At 33.2% G+C, this 19,010-nt stretch overlaps 1 protein-coding gene across 1 annotated transcript; it reads right to left on the bottom strand.

Moving 5' to 3' along the window:
• Positions 1-126: 126 nt before the first annotated feature.
• On the bottom strand, positions 127-18,853 carry LOC142979805 (glycerol kinase 5). The gene is made up of 11 exons (XM_076124989.1): positions 18,600-18,853; positions 18,351-18,444; positions 17,228-17,397; positions 16,814-16,903; positions 14,642-14,756; positions 13,328-13,530; positions 9,741-9,972; positions 7,078-7,172; positions 5,124-5,287; positions 4,532-4,665; positions 127-4,226 (listed from the first exon to the last, which is right to left on the bottom strand). The coding sequence occupies exons 1-11, from the start codon at positions 18,699-18,701 to the stop codon at positions 3,970-3,972; spliced, it is 1,656 nt and encodes a 551-aa protein (XP_075981104.1). The 5' UTR covers positions 18,702-18,853; the 3' UTR covers positions 127-3,969.
• Between the last annotated feature and the right edge of the window lie 157 nt (positions 18,854-19,010).

Raw genomic sequence — 19,010 nt, 5'->3', positions numbered from 1 at the left:
ATCTGTCTAAGTTTAGCAGATAGGTGTTACATTTTTAATTAATACGGCTGTTTGCAGTGCAATGTAAGCAGTGTGGACTGTGGACGATGTTTTTTGCGTAGTGGGAAATTAAATAAAATAATCAAATTCCAGCATGTTGATGAATTTACTTTCAAAATATTCTTTATACAATGTCATTTTTAAAATAAATGGTTTAGCTGCCGGTGCCGCATAATTAGGTTCGATGACAAGCGCTTTGGATTTATAAAAAGTATATTATTGCGTGTTTACAAAGAAATAAGGCTTACAATAACTGTACTAGCTGCGTATTCCACATTTTCCATAAATCATATCAAATCTCAACACTTAATTCAGAAGTTTCGAATGAAAAATTTTCAAAATATTACCAAACAATAATAATAAAACTAACAAATGTCATGAAAGGGTAAAAGTATATAAAATGATGGTACAAAAGTTCATTTTAAATCTAGTAAAATAATACTTAGGAACAATAATATTGGCAACCACAAACCGAAATAACAATAATCTTATTTATCTACAATAAACAATATTTATATTGTCCTATAATCTCTTAATATACACTCTGGGGTTGATATAGTATGTTTCATCTTAACAACTAAAGGGACAAATGCCGTAATGAGCAAAATAGCTTTAGTCCATTAAAATGTTACATTTAGGGGTTGCGTTTTTCAGAGAACGCAATTTTATAATATTATTATGTAGGGGGGTCTATAGAAATCCCTTTTTCCGAAATGGCGGCCGGAGGATAAGGGTGCCGACCCCAAAAACTTGAATTTAAGCATCTACTGACCCCAACACAATAAAAATAATAAAATGACTTCCTTTGAAAAACGCAAAATAAGGCCTAAAAATTCTAACATTTCAATAGACTACTAATATATTTTCATTAAGTTACACATCGCCATGCGACTTTCACCAGATGGGGAGTAAATAGAAGTAAACTCTTAATAAACTTTTCAATTTTCAAACTTAAACAGTCAGCATGTTTTTAAGACGTATTTAATAGCAAATGTGCTAAGAAAGAGGAATATTTAAAGCGATTTGACGTTAAGAATGGTTAAAGAAGTACAATCGTACTGGCAATGATTACGTTTCTCAAGTGATGCAGGTTATACCAAGATAGATATACTATAGTCCAACAACTTAGTGGAGAGCCTTAGTATGTATAACTTATCCAGATTGTAATCAATAACTTTGTGTATTTCCAAAATAAACTAGCCGTATCAAACAGCTGTGGTATAAGGTTGCGGGTCACAGATGTTTTGGTTTCTGAATTTTATAACCTTGCATGCCTGGCTCACTATTAAGTTCTTAGACTATAGTACCCACTAATAATACATTTAATTTACTAACAAATGAGTTTGAATATAAATATGCAACTTAAAGTTTAAGAAAAATGTTTTTTAACTGGCTTGGCATAATCTGAAGCACTTGACAAACGTCTCAACGATAATTTTTCAGTGTAAATTAGCGTTATAGTGAAAAGAATTACTTTTAGTCATTCTCTTATATAGAAAAAGGTTTTTACATAACAATAGAGAGTTTACTAAGACTGCCCCCAGACCTGCAATAAAATTGCACAATCTAATAAACCTTTTAGGATTTATATAGAACTTTATTTTTACCTTAGGCTTCATACTTTGCGATATTTTTTTTTAAATTACACAGTTTCTATACAAAGTGACACTGTTGCTGTTTGTCGTATGGTTAGTGCCCTCCGAAGCACGGAGACACCCAGTTCAAATACCACTATGCGGTCACCCATCTATGGAATAACCGCGCCAATGGTTGCTTAACCCACAAATCGTTTACCGACCGGTGAGCACAACTGGCTATGGGCGCCTTAAAAAAGTGACACTGAATTTTATTAAATTTTTTTGAATAAAATTGTGCAGACTTATTACAGGCTCAGGATCAGGTCAAAAGGTCAGTACTAGTTACACCAGTATAGTTACAATTCTTCTCAAGTCAAGAAGGTCCTACAATCAGGAGAATCTACTCTTTAGCGGGTACAATAATATCACAAAAGGTTATACATATGTATATGTACGCTTTCACACCAGTCTTAAGTTGAGCTGCGACTATTCACATCCTCGACACTACAGGAACAAAATAATCGGAACTACTACACAACATTTAATTCACGTTACAGTCATATAAAGTTATTTTAGTATTAGAAATAATAACGATAATAAAGATAAGGTACGATTCCGTAGTGAGCGATAGAGTTAATAATAAATTTTTCAAAGCTGTGACACTTACAAAATTTATACTAAACTAGCGGACCCAACAGACGTTGTCCTGTCTAATAAATTAAAAATTAATTGAAAAAACTTTGTCCAGCGGACAAAATTGTGAATCTAAACCATTCTCAGATCCCCTTGAACACACACAAAAAAAATCATCAAAATCGGTCCAGTCGTTTAAGAGAAGTTCAGTGACATACACACTTACAGAGGAATTATATATATATAAAGATAAGAGTAATTGTCCAGCGCGCAGTTGGCGAGCGTGGAGGCCTTACCCCTCCCTCATTACGGGAGTAGATCCTTGCCCAGCAGTGGGAAATTAATGAGTTCAATTTATAAGAGTAGTTGAAAAGCAAGTAGTTGGATTTTGTGTCATTTTGGAAACGTATACGTGCAATTATATACAAGCGTGTACGTATACGCTAGGATCGCAAGATTCTGTGTTAAACTCATAGAATCGTACCTCAAAATATTTGCTTATACATAATAGTTGATATTTTAAGAACACTGTGATAAGCAATATGTTTCATTGATAATGGATAAACACATTATTTTAAACTGTTTACGTCTGAACTAAAACACGTGTTTACATCTTAAATTAGCATAAAACTTGATACTGCGTATGTTTACAATAATAAATCTATTAGCAGTGGTCTAAAAGTTAGAAATACAGTTTTCAAATACAAAACGATAGCTTAAATAGACAAAACAACATTATAATTACAGTTTGAGCAAAGATATTGCATGCTAACTACATTCGTTCTCGCACAAAATAAGACTAAGCGTATATTTTTGCATATGAAATAGTTATATAATTCATGTTCACTTATCTAAACTATGTATAATAAATCTTTTGATACATCTTATTCGTATTCACATTAATAGGCACTAAATACATATGCTTAACTTCAAAGTTTTCCGTTCACCGCACTCATGAGGACAGGTAATGTAATTCACACCCGATAACTGTTATGGTCGTAAGCTATTATATGGATGTGTGTTTTGTTGAATTGGCAAATCATGCTTTAAACGCAATTATCTTATTTTATATGCGTTTCGATTTGAAACGACGCGATTAGACTTTTGGGACTAGGGGTAGTTTCGGTACTTTACAGTGTCAAGGCATTATGAACTTTGTAACTGTTGCAGTAACGTCAAAAATAAATCAACAATTTTCAACGCGATTCAGTCGCTTACTGTTTATAAGGATTATTAATTTTGTGGATTGCTTTATTGAGTATCTTTTCTAAATTTTACACAGTTACATTACTACAATATTCTCCTATCGCAGGGTATTTACAACACACACACAAATTACAGCCATATTTGAAACAATTGTATCTGGATCATCACACAACTCTCGGGATTGCACTCAGTGCATGGCAAGATGGCCACTTTTCCAATCACATAAGAATTATATTCGTAGCAGTAACAAAGAGAGCCTATAATCACAGCCATCGAATTAAATATAGTCGAACTACAGTTAAAATTTACAGATCATCTAATGAGTATTCGATATGACAATACTGCCAATCCAACAAATACACACGAGTTAAATGTAAACCACACCGGGGTCCCACAATTGATCAAACCAGTTCAACCACCTACAGAAGTCCCAACAAGACCACAGAGTAGACCAATATCAGCTGCACAACGGCAAGCACGCGGCGAACAAAGCCAGCAAGTAGAAAAGCCACCGCTATTTAGATATACTGCCGTTCTTTCTACGACCTCCGGAAAGCTTGAAACTGCTCTGTGGTGTGACTGTACTGCTGCTGGAGTCGGATATACCGGCCTGTGACGTGGTCTCCGATATATACCAGCCACACATTCGTTTGACGGCGTCCTGCCATCGTGCGAATGTCACTTCGTATGCTTTCTTCATTTGCGGACGGGGATTGAATACGCAGTCGATTTTGCGTAACGTTTTTAGTTCTTCTTTTGATTTCCAAATACCTAGAAAAGTAATCATAATTAATACCTTAAAGGTGCTAAAGTCGCATTGCAATAGATATAATGTCTTCCATGAAATATCGGAAGCTGTTATCGGATATGAAGGATTTATATTTTTATTGTAGTTTTTAAAACAATGATTGGAAGCTATTTTTAAGTTTGTTTGTTAGAATATTACACAAGCAAAGTACACCTCGCCCGATACTATTAAAGCGAAATAAAATTACCACCATATTTATGTTTGACAACTTAACAAAATCACTACAAGCAGCGCCATCTACTTCCAAGAGTTACCACTATCAACTCACCTAGTTTAAACCCGACGATATGTGCACAGCCTTGTGAAGACATTTCAACATGTACGGGGCGCTCCACTCTCAAACCAGTGAGGTCAGCCACCAACTGCGCGATGAAGTCGTTGTTCGACACACCGCCATCTAGCCTGCGATTGTAAAAACATTTTGATATCATATTCCTACGATAGGTGTGGGCAAAACAAGTTAAATTTTAAAATACAGATGGCGTTATGAACGCAATGTATACAGTATAATATATACAGAACCACTCATGTATAAAGATATATTCATTACCTTGCATAATAAATGCTATCATTATGATATTATTAACTAAAATAAACTAACTAAAATTCATAAAGTTTCACTTACTTTAAAATAGTCTACATACTGGCATTATTTGCAAATTACAATGCATTCAAAATTAACTGAGAGCTTCGAGGAAATAGTTTAATTTATAAACCCCCTGCTTCAGAGTACATTTAGCGATAGTTTATCTATTCAATAGCGTTAAAACTCATATAAAAAAACACTAATGAATAGATAAACTTTCACTAAATTTACTCAGAACCCGGGCATAAATGCAGGATAAGTATTTATACGTTACCTAATAGTATTAAAATTGTAGTTAGTCTCATTGCAGACGCAGGTGTAGAGCTGTGCAGTGCGGAATGCGAGGGACTCCAGAACCGCACGGACCAAGTGCGCCTTCGTCGTCGACGGCTTCATGCCCACGAACCCTGATGCCGCTGTGCCGTCGTTGTATGGCGGCTGGGAAGATAAGACAATATATTGCATTAAATTCAATTTGTAACTTGATAATGGCCAGTTTCACGACTTCAAGCGGAATATTGAGATATTTACACATGCTGTCACTTTTTTATACGCTAATAATGTGTAACCGACACTTGTAGCTAAAAATTTGATAAAATGTTTCATTAATGGTAGTAAATACCTTAGAATGACGTTGTTTATTTTTATCATCGTGGGAATATAACAAATATAACTCAAGAATGCCATCAAAATTTTAATAATATATTATTTGTATTGACGTCAGACCTGTTGTAAAAACATCATCCAAATCTCTTTACAGCATGTTTTTGAAGACAAAAACATATAAAGCTATGGTACATCCACTTAACGTGGGATACGGACAAGACAAAAAAGAAGAAATAAGGAGAAAAGAGTGAAAGTCGATTCGATAAGGTAAATTGACAAGTTTTTAAAATTATTTTTTTAAATTTTTAAAATCACTGTGGCTTAATAATAATCTCACGGCCAAATGAAACCAAGTGTAAAATTATTATTAGTACTCCGGAACTCAAAAATTAGCTTCCTTAACTTTCAATTACCATTTTTGATAATCCGACAATTTTGAAGGTTTTCACTGGTAATAAAAATATGCAAATCAGTTTGCGAATCACAGAAAAATACAGCATGCAACATTTCCGATACTTATTCATAATTATATGTTCAAAAGTTTAAAAGACTTGTTTAAACTACATAATGAGTAAATATTTATGCATAAGATGTACACAGTCAATAACATATTCTTGAATGAATATTAATGAGCAATAAAATGACAGTTTAAATAAACATTTCATTAGCATGAGACCAAAGAGAAAAACATCTACAGCTACTTAGTTTATAGGTAAGAGATGCGGCAGACATATTTTAGCTAATTTATACAAAAATTTACAAAATTATACATTAAATCCTTTCAAATAAATCACTCTTTACTATTGGTGAAAACTAGTCAAAAACTTTTTAATGGCTTTTGAGTTTTTTACGTAAGAATATTTCACACGGAGGAATTAGTTTTATCATATGTGGCGGTGTAGAGATTTAACAAATTAGGCTGTATTATTCAAACTAAATATTCAAAGTATCATACCGCTTATTAACAAGGTCATAGGTGTCATAATCAAGAAGGACCAAGCATACTTTGATTTAACACGAAGGCAAACAAGTCATATTTCAACAGTAACTCTTTAACTCGTTTACCTACTTTTACTCAAACTTGTTTTATTATTGCAATTGAACAATTAAACTGGGTAAATGTGAAACATAATTGCGTGAGTTCCGAAACACTTGAAAGTGAGTATTGGTTTAATTATTATCGATGAAACTTAAAAAAAAGTATAGTACCAGTATTCGATATAATACGGTAATACCAAAATAGATACTGACAGCACATAAATATTTATAGGGTACTCATTTAAATATTAATCAATAGGATTATTTGCACATTTCTATGCCAAATTCGTCTAGAACTTTTGGAGTTAAAGATTAACATTTGTCAAGAACCTTATGCCTTTAACATAAGATAAATATGTATATGAGTCTCTTAGGTTCGTAATAATAGACTGCTTTCAATATGGGAGCATCGTTTTTAGAGACCATTTGACATACTAAAATAAGTTCTCAAAACACTGCTTCTAAGCTGATACCGGTGTATAAATAAGAACCTTAAAGTTCTTCAACACACAGCACAAGGCAGAGCTACACAATATAACGAGTATATAGTAATGGTTATTTCCTTCTTATAAAAGCAATCTTACCCCTAATCCACTGAACGCTGGTATGAAATAAACTCCATCTGTATCTGGTACTGACATTGCGATGTCTGCTGTGTCCTCAGGCGAATTGAATAACCCTGTAATCAACAATAATTATATGAAATAAACGACGAATAATAAAACTGTGAATTTACCAAGCATAGATTAGAACCATCTCGAAAATAGAAGAAATAATCAAAAGTAATTTGTTTATTCTAAAAACTTTATAATTATTTTCCTTGACACAGTGCATTTGTTCAATTATATAATAACGCGTACGATTTAATTTTTGAAAATTTATTCCGCTAAATTTATTCCTCTATTAAACAATTAAATTCAAGTGCCAATTGGAACATCCATATATCACCCGTTTGTGTATATTTAACCCTATGATTATTTAACTCTATAATATGAAATCAGTGCTTATTTATGCAATAATAAAAACAACGTTCCCTTGAATATTAGCAAAGGGTTTCATAATAAAATTATACTAATTAGAATACCTTGATATAATTAATAGGCTCAAAATAACATATTCTTAAATCGGACAAGGTTTAAAAAAACTGTTTTAATTTATTGCGAGGGCCAAAGGTATTACGGAAGTTGATATCAAATTAAAATCGTATAGCAGAGCGACCTCGTAAAAAACTGGTTAAACGACTTAATGCCTTGTTTCAAATCAAATCATTCATTCATTTAGGCCCGATATTAATACCACGTAAAACACTGGTATTCAGCTGCACCCGGTGAGTTTGGAAGCAGACTCCAACATAGTTTGGAAGAAAGGCTAAGCTGATATAATATTAATGCCTAATTATCAAATCAATTAATGAAAACGGTCGTTTTATTTCGATTGAGAAAGAACGGTAAACAAAATTAATATGGTAGCTAATTAAGTTAAGTGGAAAAGGTCACAGGCCATGAATACGTTAGTGAAACCTACCTTTACGAATATCAATAAGTATCGCTTTTTGTGTATAATATAGTATTCAATAACTCATAATATGAATAGCAAAAAAGAACAACAAACATTTTATGGAGTCACAAAAAATCGTATGTGCAAATATTAAGCATTATATGTAGCTGTAATTCCGTTATTCATTTAAAGTCGATAACTTGTCGTGTATTCAATCCAATACGGTATGTTATTCATGAGCTGTCTTTATAAGGAGGTATACATTTTGCGGTTGTGGTCAAATATAGAGTTAACTTAATCGATCAAGATATCTCAAAAACAGTTAAGTTGTTGAATCTATTTTAAAATGTGCATAACTCAATTTGTTGTTTCCTTATAGAGACTTAGCTCTGAAACTACTTATTACTTTTGAACGAACGTTAGGATGTATACGCACGCGGGTGCACGCTCGCATTGCAAAAACATCATGAGGCATTTTTAGACAATTTAAAATTTGACTGCCTCCGTAGCGCAGTGGTTTAGATCGCCACGCCGCTACCATTGCGTCGTGATATCGTGGGTCGATTACCACACGCAACAATTATTTGTGCGATCCACAAATAACACAAGTCGACAAAAAAAAAATTTTTTTTTGAGTCTGTGTTTTAGTGAATATTTTCTGATTATATAAATCAAAAAGAAAATAGGAATAACTTTAATAATAAATTAAGTTTGCTTTTGTACTAAATGTAACAAAAACTAAATATATTGGGTTTTGGTAGATTTCTTGAAGAGCCGTTGCATTTATGACGCAAAACCAGGGGTGAGGGGGCTGGGGGTGTGAAATGGGCGGTAGCAGAGTGTCATGGCAGTATGCGCGTGCGCGTTCTAAAGGAATAAAATATTTTTTTGCGTCACAAGGTCTAAAAATGGCATCGAAAAAGTGTAAACACGACGTGGACTCTTTTTGCTTCATTTGTGATGAATTTATTGAAGTGAGAGCCAATACAATTTGTTTATCATCAAATAAGACACTTTGTGAAGCCTATGAAGCGTATTTTAACATGTCAGTACGTAGACAGGATAAAATATGGGCACCTCACTTCTTGTGTAATAACTGCAAAAACACTTTAGAAGGTAAGAAAATACACCTCATATTAAATGAACATTTATATGCCCATATATTTTTTTTAAATATACATTAAATGTGTACATTGTTAATAAATGTTTTTCTATGTTTTTTTCAGCCTGGTACTGAGGAGAGAAAAAAAAGATGAAGTTTGCAGTACCACGAATATGGAGAGAGCCTACTGATAACATCAAGTTCCTATTTTTACACAAGAAAAAACAAAAGTATTCATTTCTAAAAAAAAAAATGTATCCTTTTTGTATTTTGTGTTTTATTTATGCCTTATTCTATCATTTAAATGAATAAAAATATATAAATCATAACTTTTTTACTCTTATATATTAACAATTGAAAGTGAAAAAAGAGCTTTTCCTTTAAAATTTAAAATTCGTTCTAAAAGCTACAAAAGCAAACTTTATTAGATAACAATATTATTTCTTTCTTTAGTTAGGTATACGTAATCAAAATCAAAGGTACAGAACTCAGGCTCAAAATTCGTGTTGACCAATGTAATTGTTTCGAGTCTGGTTGTACTTTGTGTCCATTGTTTGTATGTTCGTAAAAGTCCCCGCGACACAAGAGCAATTCTTAGTGCGGGAGTTGTCTTTAAAATAAAATAGAGGTACTTTATGAAATTCTTACCTAAATTCTGCGCCCACTTGATAATAGAAGCGGTATCATTGTTCGCTCCTTCAGCAGAATACACCAGCTCGTTCCCCAGTCTCCAGCCCACGATGGGATAAAGTCCAGACACGCTGGCATGAGGCTCCGTCCCCGTGTTTATATTGAAGAAGGTGCCAGTACCCATGGTAAGTTTCACGTCCCCTACGTCGAAGCAGCATGAGCCCCACATTGAAGCAGTCTGGTCAGCCATCTGTGAAGCAATGTTGCAGTTAATAGAGGTTATTGGAACGATTTTTTTTATTCGGTGGTAACTAAACTAGTGTTAAATTAAGTAGGCGTTTGACGCAGTGGTTAGTATGGTCTACCCGGGACAATTATTTGTGTGATGAGCACTAGTATCTGCTGAGCCTGATTGTTAAATTATGTTTATGAGTACCTATGTTTAATCATTATTTATCAGTTATTTGGTTACAGTACAAGTTACGCTTAGTTTGGAATCAAATAACCGTGTGTGTGTGAGCTGTCCAATAATATTTATTTATTTAAGTTGTAAGGTATGTTCTACTAGGTGCAAAACTAGTGCGGTATTCGTAAAGGAGTGTTTATGTGACGTCATCGCGATATAAAATATTGTAATTAGCAGGTTGTAATACTATTGTGCGTGTCATATATCTAAATTTTATAACGTGTTTGCATGTCATAAGAAAAATAACCGTTTCGTATTTTTGTCAGCAAAAAACACGTAACTACCGTACCTTATTAACGTGTAATAAATAAAACTATATGTTTGGCTCAATAAGCCTAAATAAATCAATATAATAGCGTTCACACCTTTATATTTTAGACAACAACATCTAATTGGCTACAAACAGTTTTCTATTCACACGCATACGTGAAAATTAGCACTGTGACACTGAAAGAATGCCAGGCATGTCTTTTGCATTACAAATAACTGCATAAAATACTGTATATTGTGGTTAGACAAAGGAACTAGAACACATCGCAACTGCAGTTCTAAAACGGCGGTAGTATATTTATGTTAATTGTGCCTTATGACATTATTCTACTAAACACGCAACATTTTCCTTCACTGAAAATCGCTAGTGAATAAAAAAGGTCATAAGTGTTTTTTTCTAAATGTGAAAGTATGCGTTTTTGGCACTGAGGAAGTCTATTGTATTCTACGTAACATGAAGTCATAAGTAACATTGTTGCAAGCGATGAACAAACTAACGCTTTCTCTAAAACGTGCATCAACATTATGTAGAGAAATGTCCATAGGGATACGTGTAAACAAAACGACAGGGCGTTGCCCTGCTGAAACTCAGCCAAAGCTAAAAATAAAACACTGCGTTGTATCTTGCATCTGATTCAAATTATCCAGTGACAGACAAAACGCTTATGAAATTACATAATAGCGCCACTTATATGCTGGTTTAAAACTAGCACAAGATAATAGCTAACAGTGTAAATTGCAGCAAAAACTGCTGTAAAAATTGCAGCAATTATATCTCGGTCTTGTTTAGTGAGATGACTATTTACGAAATGTCACACCATTCGACTCGACACGCATGCCAAGACGACAAACTAGGCTGGAATGCTTGCATGAATAACTTTATCCATCTATGTAGATATAGAGTCTGTTTTTAAATGCTATACAAAAACTGTTGCAAGGAATGAACGAAGAAGTGATCTACTATCGGATATCGGAATTCAAATGGATCGATGCTCATAAAAGTTGAGAGAATTATCTGTACAAAAGTAAAACAGATAAAATGATTTGAATGACATAGGAGGCTTTTCTTTTTTATTCTCAGTAAGTAATAACGTAGCTTAAAATACTGTTATTTGAAGTAAAAGCAATACAATTATGATATCGTAAATTTCTAGACGACCATAACAAATATACACCCACCTACTTAGAATATAGTAATGTTTACGACGCCTTACAAATAAACAAACTAAAGTAGTGCCAGCACATAACACAGACGCGCGTTTTAATTATATCACAGGCCGTATTTATACGCTAAATCAAATTATGTTTCTAGAAAGGATGTTTCTAATAAGATCCTCTTTACCGGAAAGTGTAGGGAGACGTGGAAGAAACACACTCATGTTTCACCATTTTCTAAGTTAGCCATGAACATCATAATAATCATGTAATAGTGAAGGCCTATTGCAATTTACGGCTTACCAAAATCCGAGCTACTACTAAGATATATTCTCATGTAAATTAAAAAGACCAATAGCAAATTTCCCGACCCGCGGATTGCAGACGAGATCATGATCATCAGTCGTATACACCATCTAGAGTCCAGACTACAGAGGCACGCAGGATAAGGGATATTTTAGTATGTTTTATACAGCGCTATCCTTTTCGCACAGTAAGACTTGGAGAGGGATAGCATGCGACCGCAAATCAGAATAGAATACCGTGACAAAGTTGTGGATGCAACATGTACCACAGATTAATGAAGTGATGATATAAAAGAAAATGAGTTATCGATGCCAGGTTATTTACTACATAGTTATTGTTGCCGTTGTTGTGGTAACTTACACGTGTGAATTGTATTTATATAGTATTACCTATTGAGATGAAATCAAAGTCATACAAAGTAAGCTATATAGTAATTAGCAAGGTGTGAATCTACTTACTTTGTAGATATCGTAGGCTGAAATATTGTCAGTTAAAATCTAAACTTAAATTTTACCAAAGTGGGATTCTTTTTCAAACTAAAGTGCACTTTTTGATTCTACAGCTTATGAATCCTCGTCTTTTGCTATTATTCTAAAATTACCGACCCTCGTGACGGCAATGAAGCATTTAAAACTAATTAAAACGCACTTCATCCCTATATTAAACAGGTTTAGCGCATAATTTTATAATTAGATTTATCATCTGACTTAAAGGTAAAATATCACCATTTAATTCAACCAAATCTTTATAATTAGACGTGGCGTAAGCATCAATTACCTATACCTCATCTATATTTTGAGGTTTTCACCATAAGGTATAATTAAATTTGTTTCAAAATACCGTTCAATAAACGTACCTAATTCGTGATATCTATGCAAGTAGGTACAGAATACTGTTTCCCGCATAGAAAAATAGATAAAAGCCGCAACAATACTGTTGTCAGTCACCTTGGAAGTTAGACAAGTTACCACATAGCAACACATTATCATGTCTATTGTGTTAACGCTAATTAAGTACCCAACGAAATTATATTACCTATTAAAGTACTATTTTATGTTAAGAATATTCTCGCGTCACAGTTTTCGTTGCCATACTCCTCCGAAACGGCTTGACCGATTCTCATGAAATTTTGTGAGCATATTGAGTAGGTCTGAGAATCGGCCAACATCTATTTTTTATACCCCTAAGTGACACTTTTTTTTATATGTCAGAACCACGTCTGCCGGGTCAGCTAGTTTTATATAAAATCTAGTTTTAGACCGCGTAAAAAGTGTTACTTACCAGGAAAGGGAAAAAGAAAATTCGGGTGTTAATCCAGATCATAAACAATTTATGTGCCTAATTTCGTCAAAATCTCTTAACGAGAAGATCAGAGAAAGAATATTAGTAAGGTAGTGATGATACTTACACAACTAACGATCCGTATAGGATGTCCCCATATATTCTGCAGCGTACTCGTAAAGTGATCGCCTGCAGTATCCACGACTTGGGGCAAGGCCGCCCTGGGTATCTTCAACATAGTGATGCCCCACCCAGCCCATTGCATCGTGAACGGGTCGTAGAAACCCGTGGCTGAGGCCGACGACACATCGGTCATGTGAACTTTACCACCTGCGGGAATATCGATTGTTATATTGTATGTCACGGACAATTGTCATTTTATATAATGTACGTGTTGAGGATAATCTAAACTTATCAGCTGGATGTTCTCGGACCCGATTGTTGTCAATTAAGGTAACAGTCGTTAAGCCACGTCAAAGGCTTACGCTAACTTTGACACTAGGTTGACCACTGACCATACGATAAGAAGAAGAAGTTGGATGTTAAGCCATGTCAGAGGCCTTCGGGCGGCTTCAACAACTTTGACACCAGGCTGACCAGTTACGATAAAGAAAGTTGTATGTTTATTAGTTGCTAAAGAGTTATTTAAATGGATGCTTATGAGGTAAGGTATGAGTACTGTCTTTTCTATGCTCTACTGAAATCAAAGACAAGAATGGGTTTGGTTGGTATAGAAAATGTTGAAAGCAAGTTGTATTGCATAATCCTAGCATTCTTATAAAGCCTTTACTTCAAAGGCTTTTGTTAAGAATGGGTTTAGGTCGATATGCATTTGACGGATAGAATTTTAATCCGCGAACTCTAGGTCACATGTCATGGCCGCTACAACTACCTCCTATTTGGCTACCGCTGCTGTTCATTGTAGAATTTTACTATTAAATTAGGTGCCTAAGTACAATTTTGTTATTTGTTTGTGTGGAAGTGCTTAATTACTTCTACATTCGCAAAATATCTGATGATATGCTTGCTTAAAACACGATTTACTTTGCAAATAAGATAATGTAATGACCAATCCCTAACCAAAATAAATATGGTAAATCCATCAATTTTAATATTGACAAACATTCTTAACAAAACATTGGAATTACAACTTACAAATATTTATTTGCAATAAGTATACGGAAATGGCAACCGCAACCCTTAGCCGACGCGCGTCATAAGATTGTCAAATAACGATCCTTTTGCAGAATCGATAAATGAATAAACACGTATTGAATAAAGATATTTAGGTACACATAACAATGCACGTATCATCTTGCATATTGGACCTTTGTTCGACAAGTTTCTCGTACTGCTGGCGATAAGTGCCGATAAAACACCATGGCCGTTAACATTTACGAGTATAATAGCGATAAAAAACCTGTTTACAATATATAATTACCTGTCAATTTGTACAATAACCACGTATCCAAAGTACCAAAGAGCGCATCGTCGTCTTGTATCGCATTTTTTAGAGGTGCCACGTTCTGAAGAGCCCAGTACAATCTTAGGCAAGTCTGCAAAAACAATATTATGTTAATAAATGTTATTATACAGCGGCCTTGCGCCTAGTGTAAGTTGATACTTGACGTCATTAAAAAAACCTATTGCAATTTTCATTGTTTTGTTTTTTTGTTGGTTTTTATGATTTCCTACTTTTAAGTTGTTGCTTAAAAAGTAATTGGTATGAAATTATTAGATGTGTTTATTTTGATATGTTATAAACATTTTAAATAATTAAGAAAAACGATTTCTTAGCCTGCCTAGGATTTTGTCCTCTTGTCCCCTGAAAACTTTGGATATAAAATATTAAATCCAAAAAAACAGGTATCTTATACTTATATTTCGGAGTAGGATTAGGATTAGAGTTTAACCCTTTTTACGACGAAAGAAACCTTTAAAACGTGCATGCAATAAGAAAAATACCTATCCAAGGTCCCATTCAATTAATCAAACCATTGTTACATGAACAAAAGACTAGTAATAAAGTTAATGTTAAGCAATTAATTTTTCCATTTACAATCCAATAATAAAAACAATCACGCCACTACATCTTTTGCGATTAAGGTACAAATACATATTTTAATCGGACTGTTATTGCCTGCATAATAATTACGTCGTGCTACTAAACTTACTGCCCGACGATTTTTTTAAAGAAACTGCATTAAAGCATTGTTGAAAATATGTACAGTTGATTTTTGGTACAGTTAACTACGAAAGCCTACGAATAAATTAAAAAGTAAACACCCACAAACGTAACTAATATCGATGGCCGATTATTATACTTAGACCGTATTGATCTCATCTTTAGAGATTTGCTGTTTTAAAAGGCCTTACTTTTGTGTCAGTCGCTGCATAATATATTAAGTAGGTATATCCATATATACATATTTATATACCTAAGTTGACCGGAAGATGTGTGCGCATCCCCGACCTAAACAAGTTGCAGAGGCTGAAAACCGGTTGCCTAAACTACCAATCAACATTGATTTAAGATAAAATTAATGACGAATTAAGTTAGTTCAATGTTAAACACAAACACAGGTACAGCTTATGGCTAGGTGTTAAACCACACTAAATTTTAAGTGATGCTCAAAGATAATCAGGCTACAAAACACGTCAAAGTAAGCGACAAAACGAGACTCAAGACTAACTTAGATTTGAGTTACGTTTGAATATTGGCAATTTATATTACAATTAGTAATATAATTAAATGTTTTTGTGTACTTTTTCTTCTGAAACAATGCATTAACCCGTCATGTTTGTATTGTTAATTTATATGCGCATTACATGCATTTTGTTGTCAATTATCATAAATCAAGTAACTGTGCAAACGTATGTTGGACCTTACCCTCGGTGTAAGTCATGAACTCGGGACGTGACTGTATGAATAATTAGGATAACAATAACACAGTTTTTCAGAGATCATTTGAATGACATACTACCTAAGTACTTTTTTTTTAAACTCCGATTGAAGGGTTAGGCTTTTAGTTCACTATGCTGGCCAAGTACGAGTTGGATAAGTTTGCATGTTATTAAGAAATATGTTACTTAAAGAACTTTTGAACAATGAACATGCAAGGATTCATCACGATGTCTTAATTCACCATTAGAGCAAGATATATTTTTTTCTACCCAGAAGAGATTAAAAGAAGTGCACAACATTTCTGTATGTAGAACAATACCGTTTTGGAGTTGTACCTGCCGGCGCGTATTCTGTGAGACAACAGTGACCGAGTATGTTTTGATGGTTGGACTATTTTCCTACTATGTAAAGTTCGGGAATTTTTGTGTTCTAAAAACTTCTACCTAAAACTGACTTGAATGTGCTAACCAAATAATTGCTATTTTGTTACATTAATAAATATAATTTTATGAAAATTTATTTTGTGAACTATATTTTACAAACATTGCTTTTGTTCATTCTCATTATGAAATATTATAAATCATGATTATTTTTCAATAAATCTGTTCCATCTTGCGGATACAGAATACAAATGCAAACCAAAAATTTGTATATTTAAGCCATAACTACTGAGGAAGTAAATAAAAGGAATTAATAAGTTATGCATACCTGTGTGTTCATAAATTTGAATACACTTCCTGCTTTAAATCTTTTGCTTCTTAGTATTAGATATAGTATGTAGGCACTCGCTTTGAAGAGCTGCAAAAAAACATTAATTAAATTAATTTAATTTATTGTTTTATTTTGAACACTAAGAAAATAAAAAGAATATTTTTCTAGACTTTTGGAAGCATTGGCATTAAGTAAATTAGAGTCTGGGCAACTTTGAAGAAAATCATTAGACCATGTATTAAACAATTTGAAAACTGCATTTAAAAATCTTAAATTTTAATATAATAAAAGCAAGTTGTTATCTGTTGATACATGAAAGCAAGTTCAGAGGATAATATCGATTTTTAATATACAATTTAATACTGTACTACACACAGCTTCTATAATAATTATTTAATTAATATTATTTACCTTCCACGTATATGATGCATTCCACTGTTTGACTAGTTTATCAGCTCTCAAATCTTTCCAAGTGATAAATTTATGAAACGGTTTGCCAGTCTTTCGGGACCAGTTGAGAAATGTTCCTCTTTGTGTTGATATACCCATTGCAGTGATTTGACATGCTGTAAGTTTTGCATCTAAAACAATTACACAGTGTATTAGAATGGGATACATTTTGACCTGATAATAGGCAGGTATTGGAAGAATTTTTATACACGATATCTATAGCTGGCTACTAGCAAAGTCTAGAAGTCTTCCAGAAAACTAGAGAAAGAAATAATGGTTGTCCCTAGCAACCCTAACATTTTAAATAAATAAATAAATATGTGGGACAACTCACACATGGTTATCTGATTCCAAACTAAGCAAGGGCAACCAGATAACGGATAAACATACTTATTTATTTCTTAATACATATTATATAGGTGAATTATCAATCAGGCTCAGAACAAATACTCGTGGTCATCACACAAATTTTTGTTTTAATTTTTGCACAAAATTTTTTTATTTAACTATCATGTGACACTACCAAATACGTAGAATCCTACATTTTTACATTTTTATCACCAATCTCTATTTTCTGATATTAATTCATTTGGCAAAACAACATTTGCGAGGTCAATTAGTCTTTCTGTAAATCTGAATTATTTGTTCAAACTGTCTAAACTCTAAATATAGTGGCCAGTTAAATCTGTGTAACACATAATGTTTAATTTCTATATCCTAATTGTCCTCATTTAAGCCAGATGTGATAAAATATGATAATAAAGTGAATGTAGAATTTTAAACTTGTTTGTTATACTTATCAATGGAATATTAATAAATAATTGATAATGTTATCATCTTAGCTTTATAAGAAACCAGGCCAATCAGTAAGAGTGTTGTAATATATGTAAATGGAGCATTGAACTAAACAAACTATTGTTGAATAACAAAACATGTCATTATCTTATTCTTATAACTGTTAATAAACAATACAAGCTCTACTTAATATAGTAAAGATGCAAGACTGCTCAATAAGAATACCAGTCACTTTAAATTTATAAAGAACATAAATAATATTTAAAAATAGGCTGTATTGTTAACTCACCTTTCAATGACTTTGGTACAACACTGACTACTGAGGTCCATAGTTCATCTGGATCTATTTCAACAAATCCAGGATGCGGATAATGGAGCACTACCTGTGTAATAACATTTATTTCTTTACAAAACACAGTTCACTGAATAATATTTCTTGCAGCTTGTAAATTAAAATGCCCATGCCACAAAAATCCACTATGTCCAATTCCAGAAAAAATATATAAATAATTGTACTTTTTTCTTTTGATTTAAATACCTGATCAACCGCTTTTCCTACAATTTCGGCTTTAGTATTATAAATAAACGAGCGAATTGTACTAGTGCCTATATCTAAAGTAAGAATATATTTTTCTTCCATGGTTGGTCTCCGCACAAAACTTTTATTTGACTGACTTTAACTTAATAAAAGGAATGCTTAAATAGAACAGTGTTGTGTTCGTCCGAACTCATTTCCTAGTACAATAAATTAATAAGTTGAAAATTGACCCGACTACAAGTCGGTCAAATGTCAACTTCAATTCAATAAACAAAATGTCAATTATAAGCTGTCAATGTCATTGTGACAAATAAATGCAGCTGAGTGAAGACACGTGTAGTAGGCACTATCTAAAAAGATACTAATTTCACAATACTTAGGTTGTAATTGTAAATTAAGTTTATTTCAATA

The sequence above is a fragment of the Anticarsia gemmatalis genome, chromosome 17, assembly GCF_050436995.1.
Source record: "Anticarsia gemmatalis isolate Benzon Research Colony breed Stoneville strain chromosome 17, ilAntGemm2 primary, whole genome shotgun sequence".
Classification (NCBI taxonomy): domain Eukaryota; kingdom Metazoa; phylum Arthropoda; class Insecta; order Lepidoptera; family Erebidae; genus Anticarsia; species Anticarsia gemmatalis.
This window is presented reverse-complemented; position numbering and strand designations above follow the sequence as displayed.

Bases quoted from the DNA above. Each gene is read 5' to 3' on its own strand.
- LOC142979805 (XM_076124989.1), bottom strand. From the start codon at position 18,701: ATGGAAGAAAAATATATTCTTACTTTAGATATAGGCACTAGTACAATT. The intron at 7,173-9,740 runs GTAAGAATTTCA...TGTTGATTACAG, and splicing joins CAAGTGGGCGCAGAATTTAG to GGTTATTCAATTCGCCTGAG. The intron at 4,227-4,531 runs GTGAGTTGATAG...TTACTTTTCTAG, and splicing joins TATCGTCGGGTTTAAACTAG to GTATTTGGAAATCAAAAGAA.